General features: G+C 38.5%; 1 protein-coding gene across 9 annotated transcripts in view; it reads right to left on the bottom strand.

Moving 5' to 3' along the window:
- Window positions 1-26,111, bottom strand: part of atp8a1 (ATPase phospholipid transporting 8A1) — a 151,736-nt gene that overhangs the window by 85,985 nt on the left and 39,640 nt on the right. For 6 of the 9 annotated variants that reach the window (XR_007441035.1, XM_049484486.1, XM_049484490.1 and 3 more), the window contains exons 4-14: window positions 25,960-26,058; window positions 20,677-20,722; window positions 20,459-20,499; window positions 18,101-18,174; window positions 16,590-16,659; window positions 16,238-16,365; window positions 14,340-14,451; window positions 11,750-11,915; window positions 7,354-7,481; window positions 5,737-5,814; window positions 4,385-4,473 (exon numbers count right to left, since the gene is read on the bottom strand). Coding sequence is in view for 8 of the 9 variants with exons in the window: in XM_049484486.1 (XP_049340443.1) it covers window positions 4,385-4,473; window positions 5,737-5,814; window positions 7,354-7,481; window positions 11,750-11,915; window positions 14,340-14,451; window positions 16,238-16,365; window positions 16,590-16,659; window positions 18,101-18,174; window positions 20,459-20,499; window positions 20,677-20,722; window positions 25,960-26,058 (1,031 nt within the window). In the remaining variant the exon portion in view is untranslated. Of the gene's footprint in view, window positions 1-4,384; window positions 4,474-5,736; window positions 5,815-7,353; window positions 7,482-11,749; window positions 11,916-14,339; window positions 14,452-16,237; window positions 16,366-16,589; window positions 16,660-18,100; window positions 18,175-19,274; window positions 19,349-20,458; window positions 20,500-20,676; window positions 20,723-25,959; window positions 26,059-26,111 lie in introns of those variants that run through there. The other 3 variants (XM_049484487.1, XM_049484491.1, XM_049484493.1) reach the window with 2 other exon arrangements.

Below are 26,111 nucleotides of genomic sequence, written 5' to 3'. Positions count from 1 at the left end.
CACCTATTACAAAAACTAAGGCTTACAATTACTGCACTCTTGTTGCATGTGAAACCCTGCAGGACCATTGCTGACCAAAAATTCTGGGTGAAGAATCCTTCTCATCACAGCATTAACATCAATATATCCCATATGATCTGTGGTCAGATATTTTGGTGTTCACCCAGAAAGCCTGTTTTCAACAGAATAAATCTGCTGGTTATGAATGTGGCCTAATGTTTACATTTCTGGCTGAACTGAATATGCATAATGCATTGAGTTAAGAGTGTGTTTTAACCATGGTGTTCAGAGCAACATCTGGTGGCCTTACGGTGCCATTATCAGCCCAAAGCACAAAGGAGAGTTCTCAGAAGGTAAATAAGGGAGTTTAGTAAGAGTCTGCAAAATATCTGAAACTACGGAAGGAACTGGAGGGATGAAAGGTCAGGTAGGTAGTTGAACTGGATTTTAAGATATTAATTCACATTATAAAAGGAGTTAAATATAATGTGAATGTCTTATTATATAAAATAAATTGATTTCCTCAGTATCAGCAGTACAAATTGTTTAAATGGTGTGGCTGTTTTATTTATATAATCACAAAGTTTGTGATTAGCACATAGCTAGTATATGTACTGGTCACTTAGACAATAGTCTAGTCTTTTTAGTTGAAGTTGTAGGAGTATAGTTGTAGACTGCAGCTCATTGATTTTTATGCACAATTTATGCTACATGTTACATCCCCTAGGTCCCATGGTGGTTCCCTTTAATCATAATAGATGGGAAATTGTGTGGCTGATAAACTGTGTATATGGTGCACATGCATGGTTGTAGAGCCTGATAAAAAAACTTAAGTGAGGAGCACAGTTTCACTTACAGATGAACCTGTGCGTAGATAAACCTGAGGAACTCCAGAAACATTGAGTCATGCAGGGTTACCCTAATAAAGCATCTATAAAGCAAAACCAAGTGAAGCAATACTGAAGAAATCCTGTGCTTATTTTTACACTGGCTCCTGAGAGACTGATATAGCTCCTAATTGACCACATCTCCAGTCTGTTGTTTTTTTTTTCTTTTAAGAAAGCAAAATCTAGGCCAGTCCTCACATCTTACTGCTCATTAAGACTCTCTCTCTCTCTCTCCCTCTTGGTTTTCTTCGCTCTTAAAAAAATAAAGAAAGAAAAATAATGACGTTGAGCTTGAGAAGCGTAACTGCCATTAACCTGCTGTTCTTCCTCTCCTCCTGAAGACACAGGGAGGAGGATGAGGGTGCAAAAGATGAGCCGAGGGAAGCCTGCATCAAAAGAGCTGCTGCTTATTTGAAGCTGATAAAAAAGGAGAGCATCAATATTTATGAAGGAGACACAGAGACTGCCTGTTCAGCTCGAGACTGCCGCAAAACACACACATTAGACATTAAACCGCTGGCGTAACAGAAACGTTAGAAGTACACATGCATGCAAACACGCACGTACACTTCCACATGCTGCAGATACCACGTGAGTGTGCGTGCACACACACACTCATACAGAGAAAAGAGAGATTATTATACCAACTATTTTCACATTTAGGTCTTTGTAATTGATTTTTACTGTCAGGCTTTTACAAGAGACAAGGTAGTGTTACTACCTGCTGTAAAAGGCTTGGAAACAGCTGTACACCTTGAACTTTTACAGATACAAGGTCACAAATAAAAGTACCTACAACAATAACTACGACACTAATTAAGACATCATTAAACATTACAAAATTTGCATGCTTTAGAATGTAGTAAATAGGGCTCCAATGATTAGTCGATATAATTGCCAATGTTGATTATTTAATTTTGTCGACTACAAACTTTATTGTACAAATTATCGGTAATTTATAACTGTACCGCATTGCACAAAGTGCTAGGGAAAGAAGCGTAATGCGAGATGCATAAATGGCTCACACTCAACTTATTCAACAGTATGTCTCTAAAAGTGCTCAAACACAACAGATTACATATTTATTTACTAAATATCAGTACTTTCCACTTTAAACAACATCTAGACTTTTAAATTCCTTTTTTTAAATGTCATGTTCAGCTGTTTCTATTGTTTTTAGAGGTGGATAATCGTTGAGAAATAATCGTTGGCTAATTGACTAATCGAAAAAAATCATCACCAGATTAGTCAACATCCAAACTAATAATAAGTTGCAACCCTAGTAGCAAATAAAAATTGAGACATTTAGCGAACACACTTGTTACTTGACTAGCGTCAATTAATTCTGGCACAATAACTGGTAATTAATATACACAGTGGGCAGGGGCTAAAAAAATTTAAATGTGCAACATAGGACCCTGTCAGCATCCAAAAATCTAAGTAGCACCATGTAGATAAAATAATCTTCATCCCTGATTATAATTATTTAGAACTATTATTATTAGTGGTATTTTTACCTACTCACACACTGCAGCAGTGTTCCAGTATTGTAGCTCAGATTGCAGTAATGGGTGGAATAGACATTTGACAACTAGAATACAGGTAAACTAACAGAGAAAGTAGCTATATTTAAATTGACCAAGCTTATACAGATGCTGTTTACAAAGCCTGAGCCCTCAAAGAATGAGTATAATTTACACAGCTAAAAAGCTAAATGCTCCAAAACCATTTTTTTTACAATGACAGGCTTTCACAGTTTGTTTCATCATTAGTGAAGGGTTATGTATTTTGTCAATAAATATCATTTAATAAGCTAATTTAATTATATCACATAAAATGATTAATTGGTAGTATATTCTGTCTGTATTATTCCCAGTTTCATCACTGTGAGCATCAGTGTATTAAACATGTCATGCAGTATGCATTAATCCCAGTGCAGAACTCTGTGTGAGTGAGCATTCAGCAGCAGTACTCTAAACACTGCAGCTCAGTGGAGTGCCACTCAGCCCCTCTCTGATTCATACCATTCTAATTGACAGATAATGGGATTAATTCTAGGCTGTTATAACTGCACTACTGCTGCTGAAGCTGCTGCTGCATCTTTTCGGATAGGCTGCCTGGTACCGGTAGTTTCTCTCCTCTGCTGTAGTTACGAGCTTAAAGCAAACTGTAGCTCAAAGTTAGTCAAAGAGCATTAGTATAATCACTGTAGAGCTGGTTAAGCCCTTGAGTTCCATGTTTGTTAAAACCTTAATGCAGAAACTACTGAGAATACTCGATAACTGGCAATTGCTTTAGCATTATTGTGGAGCCCCATGGAACTTATTGGGACCCATGAAACTTATGTTAATTAAGGCAATAATGCAGTTATGACACTGAGCAAGCATGGGTGAACATACAGCATGCATCTAAAAAAATTTGAATATCATTGAAAAGCTACTTTATTTCTGTAATTTAGTTCAAAATGTGAAACTCCTTGAATGTTTATTACTTAAATTGTTGATAATTATAAATCACAGCCAATCAAAACACAAAATCAGTTTCTCTGAAAATTAGAATATTATATAAGACCAATTGATACTTTTGTCAGTGTGGGCAGTGTGCCAAGTCCAGCTGGAAAATGAAATCTCCATAAAAGTTGTCAGCAGAGGGAGGCATGAAGTGCTCCCTCTGCTGACAACATTGCACCTGATAAAACACAGTGAATCAACACCAGCAGTTAATTTTGCATCTCATTTGGAAATCAAGGGACCAGTGTCTGGAGGAAGAGTGGAGAGACTCACAGTCCAAACTGCTTGAGGTCTAGTGTGAAGTTTCCAAAATCTTTTTCCTCCATAATATTTCAAATTTTGAACTGAATTACTGAAATAAAGTACTATTCAATGATATTCTAATTTTTTTAGATGAACCTGTATATATAGGGTTAATGAGTTCCCCAATGGTGGAACACACTTCCTTCCACTATCAGGAGCGTCCCCGCTGTCTTTAAGAAACTCCTGAAGACAGAGCTCTTCAAAGAGCACTTACTCTGATGACACACACACAGACACACACAGAGACACAGACACACACACACACACACAGACACACAGTGGGGATGACACCTCAAACATAAAAAAAATAACTGTCTAATGCAGCATGCCCCTCCCTCACAGCCCCTCCCATCCAGTCACATATCAGAAGCCAGAAGCCGCTCTCACATTTACATAGGGAAAATAAAGCCCTAGGCCAGAAAAATAAAAATAAAAACCAATGTTCCAAAATCCCTCTGAGTAAAGAAATGCAGAACGAAGTGCTGTGCAAGTGTGTGTGCGCGCCTGTGTGTGTGTGTGTGTTATTTATAGCAAACCTTTAGCTATGTGCAGGGAGGCATAGAAGCAGCCACTAATGAGAGAGCCTTGGACAAGACAACTAGCGTAATACACACACTCTAGTGATAATGAAGACAGTGCAGTGAGTGTGTGCATGTGTGTGTGCGTGCGCGTGTGTGTTCTTACCCGTAGGCCACGCCGGCTACAGTGCACTTCTTAAACTGCATCACATTGCAGGTCAAAGTTCCTGTTTTGTCTGAAAAGATGTATTTGACCTGTGGAAAAAGAGAGAACCATAAGAAGACACACCGGAATCAATCTGGTGGACAAAAACACTCACTTGGGCATATACTATATGGACAAAACTTTAGAGACATCTGTGTGTTCATGGTTTTTGATATTTTATCCAGCTTTTGTTGGAGTAACAGTCTCAGCAGTCCAGGGAAAGCCTTCTAATAGAAGACTGGATTTAGTGATAAGAGCATCAGTGAGGTCAGGATCTTGGATAATCACCACCCCACCTCGACCCTATTGATCCCTAAAGTATTGGATGGAGCACCATCATTTCAGAGAATGAGTTTTCACTGCTCTACAGCTCAATGATGGAGGGCACCGTAACCCCCTAGCCCAAACCTGCCACCAGGTTAAATACATGTTCAATACATCCAAGTCTATTCTTGACAAGATTTATTGCACAGGGACACAATTAGTTGTGGGTGTACATTTGCACATGTGTGTCAGCAACTGATGCAACAGGTATTCAAAAATATTTAGACATACACTGCATGATGAGACTGATTTAGCATTAATATTACTACTGCTGTGAACATACAGTTTAATACATAAGTATACCTCGGTATAACAACAGGCTTGTTTTTTGGAGTTACTGTGACTGTAAACCATTCATAAGTAATGTTGGGCTGAGGCTGCAGAGCTTTTGAAGCCTTTTGGAGGGGTGGGTTTGGGTGGGTTGTAAAGACGTGCAAACATGGGCATTAGGTGGCTCACAGCAAGGGAGCTGGAGATTGAGAGCTTACAAAAAAAACGTAGCTTTAATCATTCTAGTGACTAGGAACTAGGAACTAGTACCATGTCCTATAAACTCTGCTGTGTCCCATGAAAGCTATTGCACCCTTTAAATGACCAATGGGATGTGGGTGTGAGGCCACTAGCATTTCATGTCGATGTGATTTCTGCAGAAGTTTCTTGCCTGGTTACAATTTACAATTCTAGCCAGATGCTGCTAGTCATGATCATTACCACCCACTGCACTGTCTGCTCTGGATGGTATTTACAATAAAGTCACAATACTGGGGGTTATGGAAAATTAAATGTCGGGGACAATACAAAGTTGTACAATCGATTAGGCACCCACCATCAGACCTTGCTCCAACTCAATCCAGGTGGCCTTACTACCAGCATGATAGCCAGTGCTTAACCTCACTCACAAGATACCACCTCATAAATTATGTCTAAGTAAACAAGAATAAAAGAAGTCTGCATTTGTCTGTAAACATGTCCACGTGTTCATGCAGTACCTGGCCCAGCTCTTCATTCAGGTTGGAGGTTCGAGCCATGGCTGGAGTGTTGGTAGCTTCATAGATCATGTCAGTGTCCTGAAATAAACCATTTAACACAAACACGTTCAGGCTTGGATGAAGATCGCATCCTGGAGCACAGCTGGACCACAGCCACAGTTATTCTCACCTTCTGCTGTTCAAAGCAAAGGGAACAGACACGCACACTCACACAGACACAAGTCAGGGTACCCTGGGAAATTCTAAAAATGCACACAGGGGCTGCTCTGTGTGCCAAGAGGGCCTTGCCCCAAATCCAATTTTGTCATCTTCAAATAGGTTATTCTGACAAAGCACAGCATTTATTTTTGGTCTTTCAGGCTTTCTGAGAGCAGCTATGGAGGTTTGGAGTGAGTTCAGAAAAGCAGATTTACCTAGAATTCTTTTAAGACACATTAAAGTTTGGAACCTGTACACACTTGACATTGTGTTTCCATTAAAAAAAAAAAGTCTTAAATTTTAAATGGTGTAATCCTAACCAGATTTACAGACAAACTATGGAAATGTGATTGCAAAAAAATGTACATTAATTTTTTTTATAGAATTTTACATTATACCTATTAATAATACACATGCTGCAAAAAAAGCGCACAACTGACACATACACCAAACAACCAATGGTCGACTACTTTTATACAGATGTGCTCAAAGAAACAGAGGGCAGAGTAATGCAACTTAAAGATGACCAAAAATGACCTTCTTGGTGCAATGCAAACTTTAGTTATTACAAATATTACAAATACTGTAATTTTTCAATAATGGTTAGGCTGGTTCAATTCATGGGTGTCCAAATATGTACCAGTGAAGGTACATATTTCTATGTGTTTGTGCAAACTGCCATTGATACAAAAGTATACATTCGTTTCTATACAGTTTCACAAACACATTAAATATATTTTAGCAGATACAAAATGCTAATCATATCTTTTTAACATGTGAATGGTTTAAATTATAATTCTGAAAGTCGTTGATTCATTACGTAAAATACAGACTCATGTTCTTAGGTGGAACAAAAAACAAAAAAAAAATTGCAAATATATATTACAGGTTATGTAATAAATACGGTTTGATTTAGATACATTTGACAAAAATAAAGCAAAATAATATTATATTAAATATTATATTTAGTACTACACAATAGGATAAAAAATTTACACTGCAATTACACTGCTCTAACAACACGTATCCCACTATGTTAAGGACTTATATTGTGCGGATAAAGACTTATCTGCATTATGTTTTTGTTATTTACATTGCCATAAATGTCTACCAAATATCCAAAGAATACAATGAGGCATTCGCTGGATGTTTAAAAAGTAATTTGAAGACTGCACACTTCAGTATTTAAATTAGCAATATCCATATTACAAAGGCCAGTGATGGTATGATATTCAGTGCTGCTCTGTTGGCATTTCTGCATGGTGTACTCCCTGAATCTGTTCTATCACCTGGAAGGTAATTAAATGTACATATTTAGAGAAGCAGATGTGGATGCACTGTGTCTCAATGAAATAGTCCTTGCACCAGTAACCATTTTATGATGGTGAAAAGCTGGTTATTAAAAGTCTTCATACTCACCCAGTTGATGAAGTAAGCCTGGATGAACTTGATCACCTCCAGCGTCACCAGCAGACTGATGGGAATCAAGTTGTTGAAGAGGATGATGAAGGTGAGGAAGTTCAGGCCGAAGTTGGCCGCTCCACCGTCTGAGGCAGCGTAAGGAGAGGAAGCGGGGTGAGGAGAAAGGAGTATAGAGAGGAAAGAAGGGTAATAAGGAAGACAAAGTCAGCGCAGATGGCCACGAGAAACGTGTGCAGGAGGGGAGGGAAAAAAGCAATAATGCCAGAAGCTAACCCCATCTAATGAGCAACATTTCCACAACGTTCTGCTTGTGCGGCGCAGGGAACGTTGTGCAAATGCTGGGCCATTAGTTGAGATTTCACATCGCTTCCACCCCACCTCTCCCATCAGCCTCTAGCCACTGGATTTACAATCCCTCCAATTAGCGCCCCGTAATTCAGTTAGCCGAGCCACGGCTCGCTTCCAAAACCAATCAGTGACGACATAGCAGCAGCCTGGGCAACGAGCACGACTCCAAGCAATGAGTTCTACAAAGAACTGGGGTGAAACAGGACCAAACTTCTTCTGTGGGATATATTATGGCAAATGAAATGGAGTAGGGCTGTTTGGGTACATTACTATTGATTATATTACTCAAGCCAATTTAGGTGATTAATAAAAAAATAAGACCTTCGGTATTACCTTAAGTATTAATGTCTATGCCCATCAGGCGTTATGTTGCTTGTGTGTTTGTTTTGCTAAATAAATTTAAATAAATTAATGTTGTAGGTTAATAATAAAGCTATATTTTAACCAGCTAATTAAGCTTAATCTAGTAAATGTGACAGCCCCAGTATGGAGACACAGTAGGAGGCTGCACTGATGTGTCACACATGAGTATGGGAAAGTGAGCATTATGTGAGCATATCCTCTCCCATGCTCAGGGTCCAAACCAACCCAGTCCCACTCTATCAGAGCAGATAGGAGAGGGAGCCCTTCCCCATCACACAAAACACACATTCAGAAATGGACACTAGGAGAAAAGGGTGGAGATGATAGAGACTACTGCTATGGAGGCTGACTCTAAACACAGCGAGAGAGAGAGAGAGAGAGATAGTGGGGGGAGAGAGGAGAGATGACCAGTAGGGGTGGGAGGGAACATGATCAATTCGGATGTTTCAGAGCAAAGGAGGGGGACTCGGCCCAATGCCCACTGCCCTCTTCAGGAAAGGGTGAAAAGAGAGTGGTGACATTTAGCATCCTTTAAGTGGACTGAAGACACCAAAGGTTACAATCATCTGAAAATATAATTAGTGTGACCTTCTAAAAGATTATTCAAGATAAACTAGGGCGCTCCGCAAGGTAGACTTGTTTTGTTTTTCTTCCTAATACTTTAGTGTTGCAAAGCACACAACACACTCTGCTTTCAGATCCAGAAGAAATTGTAATGACTAAAAGTCCAGGCACACATCGCCCTCTGAAAGACTTCAACAACGTCAACATTGTTGAAGATACAATGCAAGTTACAGTGGCCAAGCATCCATTGTGAAACAGACAATGAAGCTGTCACTTCTGCTGAGTCCACTGTACTGCATGTTCTCTAAAGAAAACTGACCCTGATTGGACGAAAAAAGGGGTGAAAACTGGTAACGCTGCTGTCCTCGACGTGACAGAGTAAGTTTTGTTTTGTAGTTGGTACGGCTGCGGTCCTCAAAGCAAGACTAGGCGACTGGCATTTGATTCCACACTTGGGTAAACTCATCACGTTTACTTTAGTTTAAAAGCTGGAGATGAGTGTTAAAGACCAGAGCTGCCCCCAAGGAGCAGCAGCAAAGCTCCAGCTCTGACCCCCATAGCACCAGAGGTTGTGGTGAGGAGTTAATGAGTGTGCCGTGGGGTCAGCATTTCTCAAGACACCAGTCAGTATTAAAGGCCAGTGAGCTGTACAGAAAACACTACCTGCTATTTTTATGGTGTGGCCTTCAGTGTAGAAGGGGCTGCCATTGCAGGTGGCAGGAATGCATATGTAATCGGCGTGTCTCCCAGGCCTTTCTGCAAAAAGCTGAGCGGGTCTGTTAGGAGACGGCCTGGGACAAACGTCAGGGGCAAGACTGATGACAGAATATTGCAAGAGGTCAAAGTCAAATGAATAATTCATGATGAATAATTGCTGACCCTGCTGCTTTATGAGGTAAACCCTCTGTGGTAAACTCGAAGTGAACATCTACACTTTCAGCACACAGTGTACTCTTCACTTAACTCAAACAAAAAGGTGGTGATTCTAGAAATAAGCTGCATAAACTTTCTGAAAAGAAACTTCCTTCAGGACCAGGTTTTTTTAAATAAACTTGCAGAAAGTAATCAACATCACATACCCACTGACTGTAGATGGCTATAAATAATGGTCCCTGAGTGAGTAAATATGTTATATCAATTGCACAAGTCAATGCCACCTCTCTCTTTTTCATTCAGCATGTATGAGTGTGTGGGGTAAAAAAAAGCATTAGACCGAGTCTCCCTCCTTTAAAGGAATACAATCAATCTCCAAATGGAGGCTTGAATTATGACTGCACTGCTCCCTTCCAAGAAAGCTATGATCTATGATTACTACATTATACCCAGGCTATTGAGTTGACTTCATAAAGCAAAGCAGCAAATCTGAAAAGCGAGACAGGGCTAAGGAAGCTGTGCAGAGTGAGGAAACGTTGTTCCGCTCTCTCACTCCGCAAACAAGCAGGGAACAGCGCAGGTCATAAAACGAGCTGCAATCGATTTGGACACAAACTCTTCATATACAGGCCCAGAGAAATAAAGAGTAATGAAGTTGGTGACGCGTTAATCAGTTTGCAAGAGGCTCACAGAAAGCAGACAGTGAAATCCTTTATTCATAAAATAAATGACCTAATATCACTGTTCAGAGTGACTCGTGTTTAGTTTTTAGCTCTTTTACATAAAGAATGAGTCCATTAGCAGTCATTTAAACTGCACTGTCAGTGCACTGTCTCTAAAAACTTCAAATGCTCCAATCAGAGCATCACTGAGCTCATACGGCTTCAAGAATGGAGCCACTCTAGCAGGTCTGTTAGCAGTGCTGAAACAAAAGACTGCCCAGAACCCAGCAGGAGCAGCAGGAGGAAGAGGAAGAGCAGGGCAAGGCATTTAGAAAATGTCACTGCTCATCCCTCAGGCTCCTCCGTTAAGTAGGAAAAGATATATCATGACTACTCTTACAAAAGGTCCTGAGAGTACTCACTCCTCTACCTCAATAAGAGAAAGACTGTGTGTGTCTGTGTGTGGTGAAAGAAAGAAGGAAATAAAGGAAAGAAAGAGAGGGAGATAGATAGTGGGGAAAAAACAAACAAAGAAGATAAAGGAGAAAAAAAGAAAGAAAATAAAATAAAAAAGCAAAGGGAGAAAGAAAAAAAAAACAGAAGAGAGTTAGAAAGAGCAAGAGGAAAAAAAGAAAAGTAAGAGTAATAAAAGGTAGAAGGAGTACAAAAAATGAGTGAAATACTTGGTGGAGTGCGAAAGAGAGAGAGACAAAGAGAGAGGCAGAGACAGAAATAAGTTAGAAGAGAATGAGAGACAGACAAAGAGACAAATCAAGAATGGTGTGTTGTGTCTCATTTATTATAGAGTACAAAAAATGAGTGAAATAGTTGTTGGAGAGCGAGAAAGAGAGAAATAAGTGAGGAGAGAAGGAGAGAGAGACAGAGAGAGAGAGAGAGAGAGAGTGTGTCTCACTTATTCTAAAACATAAAAGCAAAGCAAAATACTTGCAAAGAGCTTAACGCATCACCGGGATGGGATAGAGGGGTAAACATGGCTCAGATCAGGCACTATGAGGTTCTATACAGTCACAGAGCTGGAGGGCAAAAACCTATCACTGGATCCCTGGTGTGTGCCGTCTTCTGCAATCACCCTCACAAAGTAGGGCAACCGCATAACGGCCTGGGTTTGCTCAGCAAAGCCTGAGCCTCAGCTAGGGATTAGTAAGGAGGGCTGATTCACGCATGGCCAGGGCTTTTAAATGGTTGTTACCTGGAGCTGTTAAAAAAAAAAAAAACACACACAACACGACAACAACAAAGAAAAAACAAAACAAACCAAACAGAACGTTAGAAAGGAAACAGATAACGAAAACTTCAGCAGCGTTGCGATACTCAACCATTTCCACATCCAAACAGGTGTGTATGCATTTCAACAAGTTCTTTATCTTACAGGGAAATACACTGATTCCCCTTTTTTACAGACAAATATTCACTTGTGTTGCCAATGCATATTTGTTTACATATAGCCAACACAAAAAACACTGACACTAATGCAGGTAAATAAAAGGCAACAAATGGTCAAGCAGACAGAGACATGTGGGCGGTACAGCATGAGGAGAAAGAATGGTCAGTAGGATCCTTACAGTTGAGGTCCATGTACCAGGCATCATTGCCGTACTGGTACTTCCAGATGGTCTGACCGATGGAGCACACCAAAGAGATGGCCAGCAGGCAGCCGAAGAGCACCAGGATCTGAAAGTTAGTGATGCGCTCCACGTTGGACAGCTTCAGAGGAGGCCGTGTGGAGTTCTGCAGGAGAAACACAGACAAAAGCACATGCAGAGCTTCATGTACTTGTACTTGTAGATGTACTTGTAGACATGCAAAGCCTCATCAGCCTCAAAGTCATTGACCAGTTCAACAGGTTTGTAGGAGAACACTAACTCCACTTAATTCACTTCTGATGCAACAGCTAACAAACAACTGTGAGAAGAGGGAGAGAAAGGGTGCTTGCTATGGATGTTTACCGTGTTACAATGGTATTTTATGCAGTTATTAGGGCTGGCCCGAATAGCGTTTTTTGAGCTCCGGATATTCGGCACTGATTCGAAGAGAATATTCGAATATTCGTTTTTAAAAAAAGAGGTAAAAAAACAAAAAAAAAAAAAACAAATCACGGCCCCCTTAATCCACTGAAAAATTTGCTCTGACCGACGAGACATATTCACCCCGGATTTTTGGTGTTTTTATCCCGGATTTTTGTGTTTTCACCCCATATTTTTTCTGTGTTTTTAGCCCAGATTTCTTTGTGTTTTCATCCCGGAATTTCTGCTGCCCCACACTGCTGCGTAAGCAGGCTAGGAGCGCTGCTGCTGCAAGGTTTCTCCGCTGCGCAAGCCAGCCCAGTAAATTGCTGTTTGTGTTTTCACACTTACTCTGGCTATTTGCTTAAAAAAATAAACAAAAAAAAGCGTTTGTTCAGGAAGTATTTTATATTCTTAAGCTCAATATTAAATATTTCGTTTGTTTAGAAATTATTTTATATTTTTAAACCATGTTAAATTATATTAGAGTAGAGGAAAGTCATTGTTAATGACGTTATTGTACTTGGTCTATTTCGGTTAAAGGATCGTGCAGGGCATATTACTGATTTTGTATTTTTGCACTTGGGCTATAAGCTCAATATTAAATATTTCGTTTGTTTAGAAATTATTTTATATTTTTAAACCATGTTAAATTATATTAGAGTAGAGGAAAGTCATTGTTAATGACGTTATTGTACTTGGTCTATTTCGGTTTAAGGATTGTTGCAGGGCATAGTCGTATTACTGATTTTGTATTTTTGCACTTGGGCTATAAGCTCAATATTAAATATTTCGTTTGTTTAGAAATTATTTTATATTTTTAAACCATGTTTAATTATATTAGAGTAGAGGAAATTCGTTCAGACATCATTTTTGTAGGCCAGGCTTTTGTAACCGATTTAGCCCCTACTGTTGCCACATTACCCCTTACGTTTTATTATATAAATCAGTTTCCAAGTGCCTGCATTTTTTTTATCATGTATAATGGTCTGCGCGAGACTGATTTTTTAAACCCACTCCTCCACGCTCCCGCGTTTCTGTCTCGTTACCGCTCCGCAAAAAATAGCTTCTTTTAATCCCGCGCCCGCCCGCCACATATACACTTCTGCCGCTCCCGCCCCACGTTCATAAATTAAATAAACTACATTTAGTGCTTCAAATTTACTTATATATTTATTAAAACAGCAGCGCTGAATAGTGCGGTCCCGTTCCTTACCCCAGTCCAAACACCATCGGTGTGTGCGTGTGTGTCGGTCCATCCTGCGCGTTGAGAGTTTTCTTTAGGTTTTTTTTTTTTTTTTTTTTTTTTTTACAATTATTACAGTTTTCTTAACTATTTATTAATTTGCTCCCGCATCGTCTGGATTAAACTCCCGCTCCAGCCAATAACAGTTCAGTTCTGTCCGCGCGCAAGATATTCTGACGGGACCCGCGAGAACAGAAGTGGTTAGAGTGAGGTGGAACTCTGGAAAGGAGAAAAAAAACGAATATCCGAATACCAAAATTAAAAACCGAATACCTACTCAACGAAAGAATATTCGAATACCCGAATATTCGGGTCCAGCCCTAGCAGTTATACAGTGTTTTTAAGGGGTTGCCAGTGTGTTGCTATGTGGTTCTCCGTGACATGAGAAGGGTGTCAAAACGTTTGTGCCCTATTCATTGTCCTTCTAAAAAAACACAGCATCCAATCAATTCAAATCACACAAAAAAGATCACTGTGTCAAAAACAGTCAATATCTGGCAAAAGTCTTCCAGAAATGTTTTTTTTTCCACACAAATTAATTACAGCAACAAGTATTACCTCAACTTCCACTGTAATCTGCGGAGGAAGTATGTGGCCACGTGGATCCCATTCACATGTGCCGCACCCGCAGCATCGGGACTGTGAGCGTGTTACGTACAGGGCGTGCTTGAAATTCAGAAACTCTTACAACCAAGCTGAGATGTTTACAATAAAGTAAAAAAAAAAAAGGTTTCTCTACCCAATTTCTTATGCCTTCTTTATTCCAGCACCCCACATTGGCTTTATCTCCCCTCAAACATATATGTGACTTATCATATTCTGTCTCTTCAGGTGTTTGGAATTTATTTCTTAGTCCTTCCAACACTCTGTAGCTGCAGCTGGATTGAAGATCAGGCAGCTCACCTGCATGAGCTTAGTGTCGTGTCCTGTGTAGACCACAATGCCATGCACCCACTGTGTGTTCCTCAGCTGTGCTCCTCTCAGTAGGATCTGATCTGGACCCAGTGGTACTGTGCTGGATTAGGAAATACATAACACATGTAACAGTTACAGTACGTCAGATACAGAGAGATGCAGCACAGCATGTGGCAATCCTGACCCTGTGCTAGCACTGCAGTGTAACAGCAGTGAGGATGAAGCCCTTCTTCAGAGACATTTAAGAGCAGGGACACACTAGTGTACCGCTTCTGGGTATATACCCAAATTCACTGCACAAAGATGCAATAACTCATGCTGGAACATTGCATAATGTCAGCAAAAACAAAACAACAAAAAAGAAGCATGCAAGCTACTGTACAGGGGTCACCACTGCAGAGAGAGAGCAGAGAGGGTGCTTTTTCTACGACATTCAGTCAAAACTCTGAGGAATACAAATAAGTTACTGTTATAGCACTTTTCTGCTTCAGACTAGAAAATAAAATAGGAAAATGCAAAGGAATTATTAATAACTGAGCTACTTCAGCTTATGCAAACGAATCACGTCTCCTTATTAGTATTTCAGTTTACACTATAATTCCTGTTCACACAACGTTTTTTCATAGAAAAGGAATATGATCAACCCTTAGCTGCAGTAGCAGCTTTAATCTTCTGAGAGGGCTTTGTGTGAGATGTTTGTACACTTTTGTGAGGATCTGACTGCATTCTGCCACAAGATCTTTAGAACACGAGTTTTGGTACTGACAAAAAGCACAAAGTCTGGCTTGAAAAGGGGGTGAAATATGTACAAGAAAAATGCATTGAACTGCACAATTTTGTTTAGCTGGAGGAGTGAGAAAAATAAAAAAGCATGTGAAAAGATTGTTAGGTGTCTTAAATGACACGTAATCCCTACTTTGTGCACTACTTAAAAATTAACTATCTACACTATTCCTAATTCTAAATGATCAGATGGTTCAGTCACTTCTGACACAGTGTCCAAGTAATTTGAGGCGCTGTCTTTAGTCTCTGCTTTGGGAAATATTTGTAAAATACAAAGAAAATGCTTTATTTTACCAATGAGGAGATTAAATTTAAGAAGTGAAACTGTAAATAAAAAGTGCTTATTATTTGTCCACAGTAACTAACAACTTGAAAGCTTAGGCTTTAGTTCTAGCAGTGTCTTAAGGTTTACTAAAGACGAAATGGGAAATACATGACTGAACCAATCAGAACATCCATTACTAATGAATATTGTACATTATTTTTTCTGTGATCATTAGTTTGTTATATAGACCAGCATTAATGATAAACTGCTTGTAATATGGTGTTTAATTTTTGAATTAACTTCAATAGAAAAAATATATTGACTTCCTTTGCACAATAACATTGCATGCTTAAAAGCTACCAATTTTAGAAGATATCTGTTTGATTACGTAGTTACTTGTGCTTTACTTGTTCAAGAATTGAGTCACTGAGGCATGTAAATCACTCATAGAATGGGCATGATGGGGAAGCTCTGTGTTTGCACTTTAGAGTTAATGTGATGGTAGAGGGCTGGTCTAGACAAAAAAAATCCCAGTCCAGCTCTGGCTCCTGATGTCTGACGATGAGTTGGAGAGGTAGAACTAATAATCCTAAACGTCTTAAATAGAGTTCCATCACTCCAGTGAACACAGTTCCTCTGTTTCACAGCGCAGTGCAAGAGGGCTTTACACTTAACACTGAACACTGTGCTGGCTCATGGCCAGCTGTTCCAGAGTGTCTCTTTCTATTGGTGCACAGATGAAAGCATGTTATCAGCAGAATTATATCATAAACGTCTTTATAATTGTTTTGCACATAAAAAGGATTCAAATTAATTTTACAGCATTGTATGACCTCACCTGTGTCCATCCATTCGGATATTGCCCACAAACTCATACAGGTGTCTGTTGGGACTCTCACATTCCATACGGCCAGACAGACGCATCAAGCTGTCAATGTCTTTTATCTCAGAAGTGATCTGCAGACCCTAGAAAACGCAATAAAAAAGTTCATGGGGTAATATAGTATAAATAAAAGTTTTAAAGCATTTGTCATGTCTGTCATTTTTTTAGAATCAATTATAACTTCGTATAAATTTTTCTCTGTAATTTTATAATCACCTATAGCTCTGTTCATAATTCTGGACATATAACCTTTTTCAGTTTTCATTTTTATCAGTACCAGTAGCATGAAATATAAAGAATTACTCACTTGTCTGATTTTTAAATTTGTTTCTCCATCCAGGTTTGAGGTTTCTATGTAGCACATTCCCTGAGGTTCACTATGATGGAATAAACGGCATTACACAGAAAATTAAGTGCATTATAATATATATATCAATGGTATATAAATACATTTTGTAAAACAGATCATTTCATGCTCTTAGACGCTTTGTAGCAAAGCTAGCAATAACAACACAAATATCACACAAATATTACTACAAACTGTGGTCTACTGCATGAAGGAAAAGTCTCTAAAGACAAAAAGCATTTTAGGATTTAATGGAGAACAATTTGGGTGAGCAAACAACTAAATACAAGCCTAACAAAACAAAGATGTCGTTCTCTGAACTGCTCATTCCAGTCATGTGGACCCACAGGACTGTACATTTCTGCAGTCAGCAGAGTCAGTTTATTGCTGGTCTGCACCATAAATGTGTAGTTCTAACAGAACTCCATGCATATAAGGCCAATTACTTCTATACTCAGAAAAACTGAAAAAAATAAAAATAAAAAATTAAGAAAAACAGTAGAACGCTGACACCTTTGTTTACTGTACCGTCTTGTATTGAGCTGTTTTTCAAACAAACTCCTTTGTTTTGCAACAAAGGAGAATGCAGCACACTGGCACAGCACACAAATGAGGAGTTAACAGTGAAAGCAAAAGCAGAGCAAAAACCACTAAGGATCTGAACAGTTCACTATTCTGATCACAAAAAAAAAATCAACTAAAATAACACTTAATTCAGATCAGCTTAAATGCCATTGCTTTATGCCGTAACTGAAAGGGATAACAACAGGCACTGGACCCTCCCGTTTCACAAAACACTATTTCCATAAGTTACAAAAAATAGTCTTTATTAAACTTGTATGAGCCTTTTATAGAATAATTACGATATCAGATACAGATGATTACACATACAGTGTGTTCAGAGAAAAGGCTAGATAATCAGTTAGATGTAATAATGCTGCTCATTGTGCCAACTTAGTGACAGCATGCAGTGTCACGACTGACCAGCCAGGCCATGTAAATGTAAATATATGATTCTTTCTGCTGCACATTTTCAAGAAAAAAATCTTCCTCTGTTCATATATTGGGCACAAACATTGTTAATTGTATTATATTTTGTTTTTTGATCTTATATTTGATAGTTTACCATGATTTTCTATGTGAAGGGATGGTCATCAAACCATTTTATTTCTAGTTCTGCCAAAACATTTTGATCAAAGTTGCTCTGAAAATTCTCAATTGATTGAATGAGATATTTGCCAACATGGACAGGCCAAATAACGTTCATGATTCTGAACCTGACGCTAAGCTGAAACAACACGCTAAACAGCGGTAGATCAGCTACGCTGACAAAGACATACCAACACAGGAAGCACAAGCTAAAAGAGAAGCAAAAAGAATGTGAAAAGAACAACAGCGCACCTCCACCTGTGCACTGCTCACCCCCGCACCCCCCACCCCGCTCGCTCATGCAACCCGGTGCTGTTCCTGACCTGGAGGACAATATGATGAGGTCGGCCGGGAGGTGATCTCCGTTGGAGGCTCGGACTACCTCCCCTACTGCCACCTTAAAATTACCCAGCGGTCCCAACGCACAGCGGCAAGGGTGTAGTGGAGGTGGAGGTGTTGATCAAACACAGAGGGAGAGGAAAGGGGAGGATGAAGGGAGGGAGGATCATTTGTTGGAAGTATTTAAATAAAGGGTAGAGGAAAAAGATGGACCAAAGGGGAAGAGAACGCAGACACAGACAAGGAAGAGAAACACACAGAAACAAACACACACATGTTTAATTTCAAACACAAATGTCAGACCCATGTTCAGTACTCAAAAGCCACCTGTGCCTGGCCAAGCTAACAATCCAGAGTCACTCGAATGAGAAAAAGCAGCTGCACCTACTGAATACATTAAATCAACCAGGGATCAGTGCCTGAGCTAAAGCACTGCAGCTAAAGGAGAACTGCTGCCAAATTTACCTGGTCGGCAGATGGATTTTGAGAATGAAAAGTAGAACCTCAAAACACAGAACAGACATGACCTGAGAGTATTAATCAGAAACAGAACACCTTCTGAAGGAAGTGGGGCTTTAAACAGTGCAATTAGTGAATGCACTTTCCTAAACTCTAATTACAGCCACACCTGTCACAATAATTATTGTACATTACCCTATAATATAAGAACAAATTAGTAATTATTTTAGCTGACCTCAACAATATTGCCTACTGTGTGAGGAGCTTCCATTAATGTAAAGTGGTTTTGTATTAATTAGGATTTATTTAGTTTTTTATGCTAATAATATTTCAATTCATTTCTAAATATGTATATTAAATAATAATAAATAAATGAAATATTATTTAAAAAAATAATTGCTTTAATATTATTCTGTCATTTGATACATTAATTAACTGAAACTAATCGTTTTGCACAATTATTTCTGGGAAAAAAATATATACTGCCCAAAAATAGTTATCAGAACACGTTTGATTATAGCACTAACTAATAAAAAATAAAATAATAAAATGAATTATACAAAAAAAAAAACATATAATATATTTACAATTTAATGCTCAATGCCTCACTTCCTTTTCAAAAGGTGTGCAAGTGTGAGAGAGGGGCATACAGCGTGGGCTGATTTCTGCTTATTCCAGCAGCAATATGGGCATCTCTACCTGGAGGACAGCAGTATAGCGTCTGCAGGAACGAAATCTTTTCCATTTACTTTAACTATATCCCCCACCACTACCTGTAAGAAACAGACTAGTCATCAATTTACAGGGTTACACTGAATCAGTGGGTGAATGCCTGCTGCCTAAAAAGCCCCAAAAGACAAGGAAACTAGAGTTGCTTCCAAACCTGCAAACATTTTATAAATTTATACACAATTTATACACACAGAGCTGTTTAGTAGACCTCAAACTAGAAAGGCAAGTTTAGCATTTATCATGACTATATGACATTTAATTTTCAAATTTATATATTTATATTTATATATTTATAAATTATATTTAAAAAATCGCAAGGGCGCAAGGTACGGTAAGCTGCTTCCCAGTTGCTGTGGTTTTTGTATAGAGGATTTTAATAAACCCATATAGCCATGTGACTGAATTAGGAATCACATTTTACATTGCATTGTAATATAAGTAACATTAAATCCAATATCAATTAGAATTTTCAAAATAAGTGATGAGAAATATATCAATAATCACCATGCACCCCTCCCTTTTTACAAGAGATGGGCCAATCCAATACTAGTATCGACCTCAGTCTAAACATAGTATCACCAACACAAGAGATAACCAGTTAGTACTATTAATAATAATATCATTGGTATCGTATTTTAACACCTGATTATTTTAAGCAGTACATTCTCAACATACTGATTGCACTGTTCTTTACGGATAAGCATGTAAGCTATTGCCTGACCAGATGTATTACTGTCTCTCTGACAACCACACACAAGCTGTGACCTTATTAGAGTATTTTGACCTGGGTAAAACAGAAGAAAAAGAGTGAAAGAGAGGGGTTAAAAAAAAGACATCAAATATTTCTCATTATGGGATTATATATATATATATATATATATATATATATATATATATATATATATATATATATATATATATATATATATAATATAGATAAGATATCTTCACTACATTTAAAGCTGATTTAGTTGCCAAGATATCACTGCTATCATTGCATTTCTAAGAAGAGATTAACAGTCCTCTAGCAGAAAAATCCCTCTCGCTTTCTCTCCAATATTCTTTTTTCATTCTTCTCTGCTCTCTTTCTGGCTTGCTATATAGCCAAGGGGCTGCTGGTGTGATGGACGCCATCTGCTGAGATTCAGTACCTTCTCCCAGTGAACTATCTCCCAGGCTCCATTCCTCAGCACTGAGAGAGCAAGGAAGAGAGAGAGAAAAAGTGAGAGAAGAGGAGAGAAAGAAAGAGACAGAAAGAAGAGGGAGGTGGCAGTGGAGAAAAAACAAAGAAAGACAGATTAGTTAAATACAAGCTTTATTACAAAAAAAGCAAGACACAGAATCTAATGTGGTCAATTAGAATAATCACCTTGCGTCTCTTTCTTGTTGACAACACTGTCAGCTTTGTGACGTTTCTAAAAAAAAAGAGAGAAAATACAAAAATGTTAGGTTACAAATTACATCAGCAGAGAAAAAGAGAGAGAGAGATAGACTGAGAGAGGTATACTGTATGTTTTGCTGTCTGATTAGCTCATTAGCTGAATATTATCCTGTGGTCTCTTCACCCCTGCAGAACAGGGACTGTTCATTCATTTATCCCATCGCTTATTCATTCATGAGCTGTGCAGCAGTGGGACAGTGAATGAAGAGGGAGCTACATGATATGAATACAGGAGCACAGATCATCAGAAACAGTATGAGCTCTAGAGCTGATCATAAATCAATTCAACAAAACACTGAAAATTAATATATTTCTTTTTCCTAATTTCAAATGCAGTGAATCAGCAGAAACATCAAGCTTTATTTGTTTTGTTTCACACTGGAGATAACGAGTTAAACTTCTGTGTCTGTTAAAATCATGTGTTATCAGGTGTTCTATAAAAAAAAAAAAAACACAAAAACATCAGTTCAAAAAGTCAATCGTTTTTATACTTGAATATTATTCATGTTTTGTCCACTTTTATAGACAACAGCAGGGGAATGCTTAAATTGGTTTGTGCTTGATTAAAGCATTCTTCACATTGGTGGAAAAAACATTTTGAAGATGGTTCTACATAGCACCACCAGAAGCTACTACTGCCACAAGCTAAATACAATTTTTAGTAAACATTTGTCAAACAAATGAGTGAGCAAGCTTCTTTACACACAGATCACTTATACAAAAAGTGTTCTCTACATGCCTGTGTTTCTCAAACGTTTTCTATTATGCCTCCCTTTGGAGGAAGAACATTTTTCATGGCCCCATGCCCCAAAATACATACAAAATTAGGCAAGTTTTAAGCTTTATTTTAAACTTTCTTTATAGATTTATTAAACTAATCTTTATCAAAAATATTGAAACAATATTTGTGCTTTTAAATATAAAGAACAATAAGCAAGTTAGATTTGTGCAGAAGAATGAACAAATACAGATTTTTAACACAAGCAAGCCAATTTGAGTGCAATGAACATAGAATTGCATTAGTTATTTGATATTTACAAAGCACTAAACTTCGTAATGGTGTAATGCAAACCTTTTTAATTTGCTGTTTTTTTATACCAGCTGTTAAAAAAAACCAAACAAAAAAACCCACATTGGTCTCCTTATCTCCTATCAGGTTAAGGGTTGACTGCTGTCACTTGTTTTGAAAGTACTGGCTGTTTTTCTATCTGTCCCATTCAAATCTCTCTCTGTTATTATTATTATTTTATTATTATTATTATTATTATTATTTTGAAATGCTTTATTCAAGATTATCATAAAATAAATTGTGAGCTAAGTGGACTGTTCTAAAAACGTGAAAAACAGATTACAAAATGTCCTTTATGAACACTGTTCTTCTAGAAGGCTGGAAGCTGTGTTGTGATTTATCCTGCAGCTCTAGCTCAGAAAAGGTCTGAGCGTGTGGTTTTGGATGGAGCGCTGAACTCTTCCCTCTCTCTTTCCTTTTAGAGGATTCTAATTACCACAGGTTGCCATGGGAGCATCTTTCTCTCTCTCTTTCTCTGCCTCTCTCCCTCTCGCTCTTACTGGTATGGACTCTCAGCCCCCCTGCCTGCCTGTTACAGAAGGGTTTAATGAATAGCGCTCATCACGTGTTCTCTCCACTCACTGCGCAAGAGAAGCTAAAAAGTTAGCCCCCCTCTCACAGCCCATTCATCTTCTGCCCGACACCACCGCAGTGCTGAGAAAATCTCTCTCTCCCTCGCTTCTCTCTATTCCTTTTCCTGTTTCACTGTCTCTTTTTCTTCCTTCCTCTGCAGAACTGTTCTTCTGTGTTCATTCTTTTAGTATGTGCTCCTCACGGTTGCCACATAATCAGGTAAGCACCCTATGACAGTTACAGATTAGAGATAAGACAGGTAGCACAACTGAATATGAACTGGATACAAATGACTGACTTCAATCGGTGATACTTTAAATGTGCATCCACTGCTGACAAAGACGTGCAAATGCACACACAGTGTCTATTCCCTGGACAGAAGCACTGGCAACAGAAAAGAACCATAGTCCAGCACACTAAGCGGGGAGATGCTGCCTGGCATCAGCAGCCGGAGTCCGAGAGAGCACAACTGGCCTTGCTTTTCACGGGTGGGTAGATGGTGCTCTCTACCCACATCACTCTTACTTAACGTAATGTCAATCAGCAGAGGCTTTGTTAGCTAATGTATCAGAGTGGGAGTACTGCCAATTTCTACAAACACACTGGCTATGCAGTGATGCTGCATCAGTGGATGTTTAAAAAGTGGTGTCATATAAATCCGAGGAGGCATGTGCTAGTTTTCACCCTTCTAGAGTTGAGGGTATTACAACTGATAGGGGAGTCCTAACAAGTGAGCGGGGTAACTTGCCTCCCAATTTGGGGTAAAATGAGATAAAATTAAGAATAATTATAAAACAATTAGAAATAAATTTAGATAAAATTAGAAAAAAACAGAGAAGCCTAAATAGACAACCCTATTAGCACAGCACCTAATGCCATGTTGTGGTCTTTGGAATAATGTGTAAATTCAACATATTTGTGATGAGTTTGGGAGTTACAGAATAAGCAGAATGATGAGAATCCAACATCCTGATCTTGCTAATGCTTTTTTTTTAATGAATGTATTTGTTATAAAGGGTCTGGACACATATTGAATAATACGATAGTTACTGGTTTGCATGCCAGAGGCGTTAGATCAGGGCAGTAGCAGTGTAAGTGTGTGTGTGTGTGTGTGTGTGTGTGTGTGTGTGTGTGTGTGTGTGTGTGTGTGTGTGTGTGTGTGTGTGTGTGTGTGTGTGTGTGTGTGTGTGCAGTAAATATCAGAATGGAGAATCCATCTTGATTTTTGACACATTCTGAAAGAGACATGGCAAAGTCAGATTATGATCATGGTCGCTTAATTTATTTGATTAATTATGAAACATAATTAATCGTGTTACTCACAGTGTTAGATACAGCACCAGCGAAAGACCATGCTCTGGTGACATTTACAAAAGGTTAAGTACTCAATCCTCATCCGAAAACGCATTATTGTTAGAAATGATGCTGATCTGAACCCTGTCCTGTATTTGGAAGATTCCTGTATAACTACTGTAATCCAATTCTACTGATCCAATTCTGTAATAAACCCAAATTGAGAGAAGCGTAAATTCCTCTTGACCAGAAGCTTTGCTGACACCTACGACGTTGACGCTGCTTAAAAATTTCAATCAATAAATCAATCAAAAAAAAATCTAATTTAAACGCATAAACATATCAGATAAGTCATTGTCAAAATCTACTGATCCAACACGATCAGCCACAGCATTGAACCCAGCTCCATACACCATTACATTTATCAGCCATTAAACTAAAATCACCACCGTGTTTTTACACTCCTTGGAGTTGATTTTAATGTTATGGCTTATTCCTGCATAACTATAACCCTAATTTATTCTCCTATCCTATTCTTGTGTGGTTTCTTACAGTGTCCTTTTCGATAAATGCCAAGACTGCCTCAAATTATCTACCAGTATAAAAAATATAAGCTGATCTGCTGGCATGTGAGAATCAGGACGACAGACATGAGAAGCTATGACAGCTCTTTTTTAAAGACACTGACTTAACAAATGAAAGATGTGTTTTATAGTATGGTAAAGCCTGTTTAAATACTTTGATCAAGATGCTTTTAGGGTGTTTCGTTTTTTACACCAATAATTTTTGTGGTCCGAATCAGAGTGAGTTCGTAAAATTGGAGAGCTTTCCCCCTTGGCTTGATCTGGTTTCACACAAACAAAAACCCAAATGCAACAAAATGCGTCACAACAAACCACTTATTGTTTCTGATCAGAGCTATCTGGGGCAGGAGCAGGAAAGTAAATGCAGAAAGAAGGTTCTGTGTTGCAGAATAGCACGGATTTCAGTGCAGCATGGAGCATAGGCATAGATGCCATTTGTTAATAGCTGTTGAAATAAATCAAGTTAAACTGCACCTGAACAGCAGCTTATCTTAAACAGGATGACTACATTGTATAGTTAGCTCTGGAGTTTGTTTGCGATTAGACTGCGACTCTTGAAGGTTCTCTGTGTGGTTGTTTTGATCAGCACCCAAGTGAAATCACTGTTTCACAATACCTTTAGACAGCCACCTTAGGTAAATGACTTAAGGAACCAAAGCATTGGATCAGTATCAGCTGATACTCAGTTACAATATTAGCATCAGAAAAGCAAAAAGTACAGTACAAGATTTACTTGAAAACAGAGTATATTCTGTAGAGGGGAAATAAACAGTAGTAAATTCCCTAATGTCCTTTAGTGCCAGTAAGACTTGACCTAGAGGCCACTCCTGCCCATCAGAAGAGAGTAAAAAGCGCTGTGCTGGAGAATCTGACCACAGGACCCAGAGTGAAGCTATCGAATAGCCATCCGGAGGGATCCGGAGCAGAGAAAGACTCAGCTCAGGGTCACTGCGCTGCACGGCTTCACCCTGAGCACGCTTCTCCATGGAAATTTCACAAGAGCCTTGAATGAATTTGCAACACTAATGAGATGAATATCTACATACAAAGAGAAAAGATGGCCTCGGTCTTCAAGGAGAACAAAAAAGATCAAAGACAGGTTATCTGAGCTGTCTTACTAAACGCACTGAGAGCAGAGAGAACAGCTGAGTCTAAATTATCACCAAATAATAAAAATATTATATTAAAATGTAATTGTGAACCATTATTTTAATCTAAGTCATGAGCAAAATAAATTAGATTAATACCTTGTCTACCCAACGCAGTTTTCTACAGCCCAAATTTCATTACAACCAAATTTCATTGAACCATTTAGGTTTTTGGATTTTGCAGAATTCAATGGTTTTATAAATGATGTTGAACAATTATAATCAATCCAAAGACATCTACCCATTACTTACAAGAAACATATATTCTAATATATTCTGTTGATGTGTAGACCTAAATGAGGAACTCATTGTAATGTGAATCATACATTTCAAGGCATTATAACATGATTGACTCAAATGAACTAAAATAAAAGTGGAATCTTTGGAAAAGACCAATAATATCATTGAAAACAACCAGCTAAATTCTAAGCTTATTCAATAACAAACCGATATGAAGTAACTTAAATAGATGAGTAAGAACTAGGTGCATTTTAAATGTATTATACAATAATGTCTGCCGGAATAATCATTCTAAAGTCCTCACCAGGTCCTCTATCACCTCCTTCACTGCCGCCACCACAAGGATGAAGAGCAGGGGCACAAGCGTGGTCCATCGCCCAGTTGGAGAGACATCTGGAATTTGCTAAAAACAGACATAGGAACATTTTATTTATTTACATACTTTATTTATTTACA

This window comes from Astyanax mexicanus, chromosome 10 (genome assembly GCF_023375975.1).
Source record: "Astyanax mexicanus isolate ESR-SI-001 chromosome 10, AstMex3_surface, whole genome shotgun sequence".
Lineage (NCBI taxonomy): Eukaryota > Metazoa > Chordata > Actinopteri > Characiformes > Acestrorhamphidae > Astyanax > Astyanax mexicanus.
Note: the sequence above shows the minus strand (reverse complement) of the source record. Positions and strands in the feature narration are given on the sequence as shown.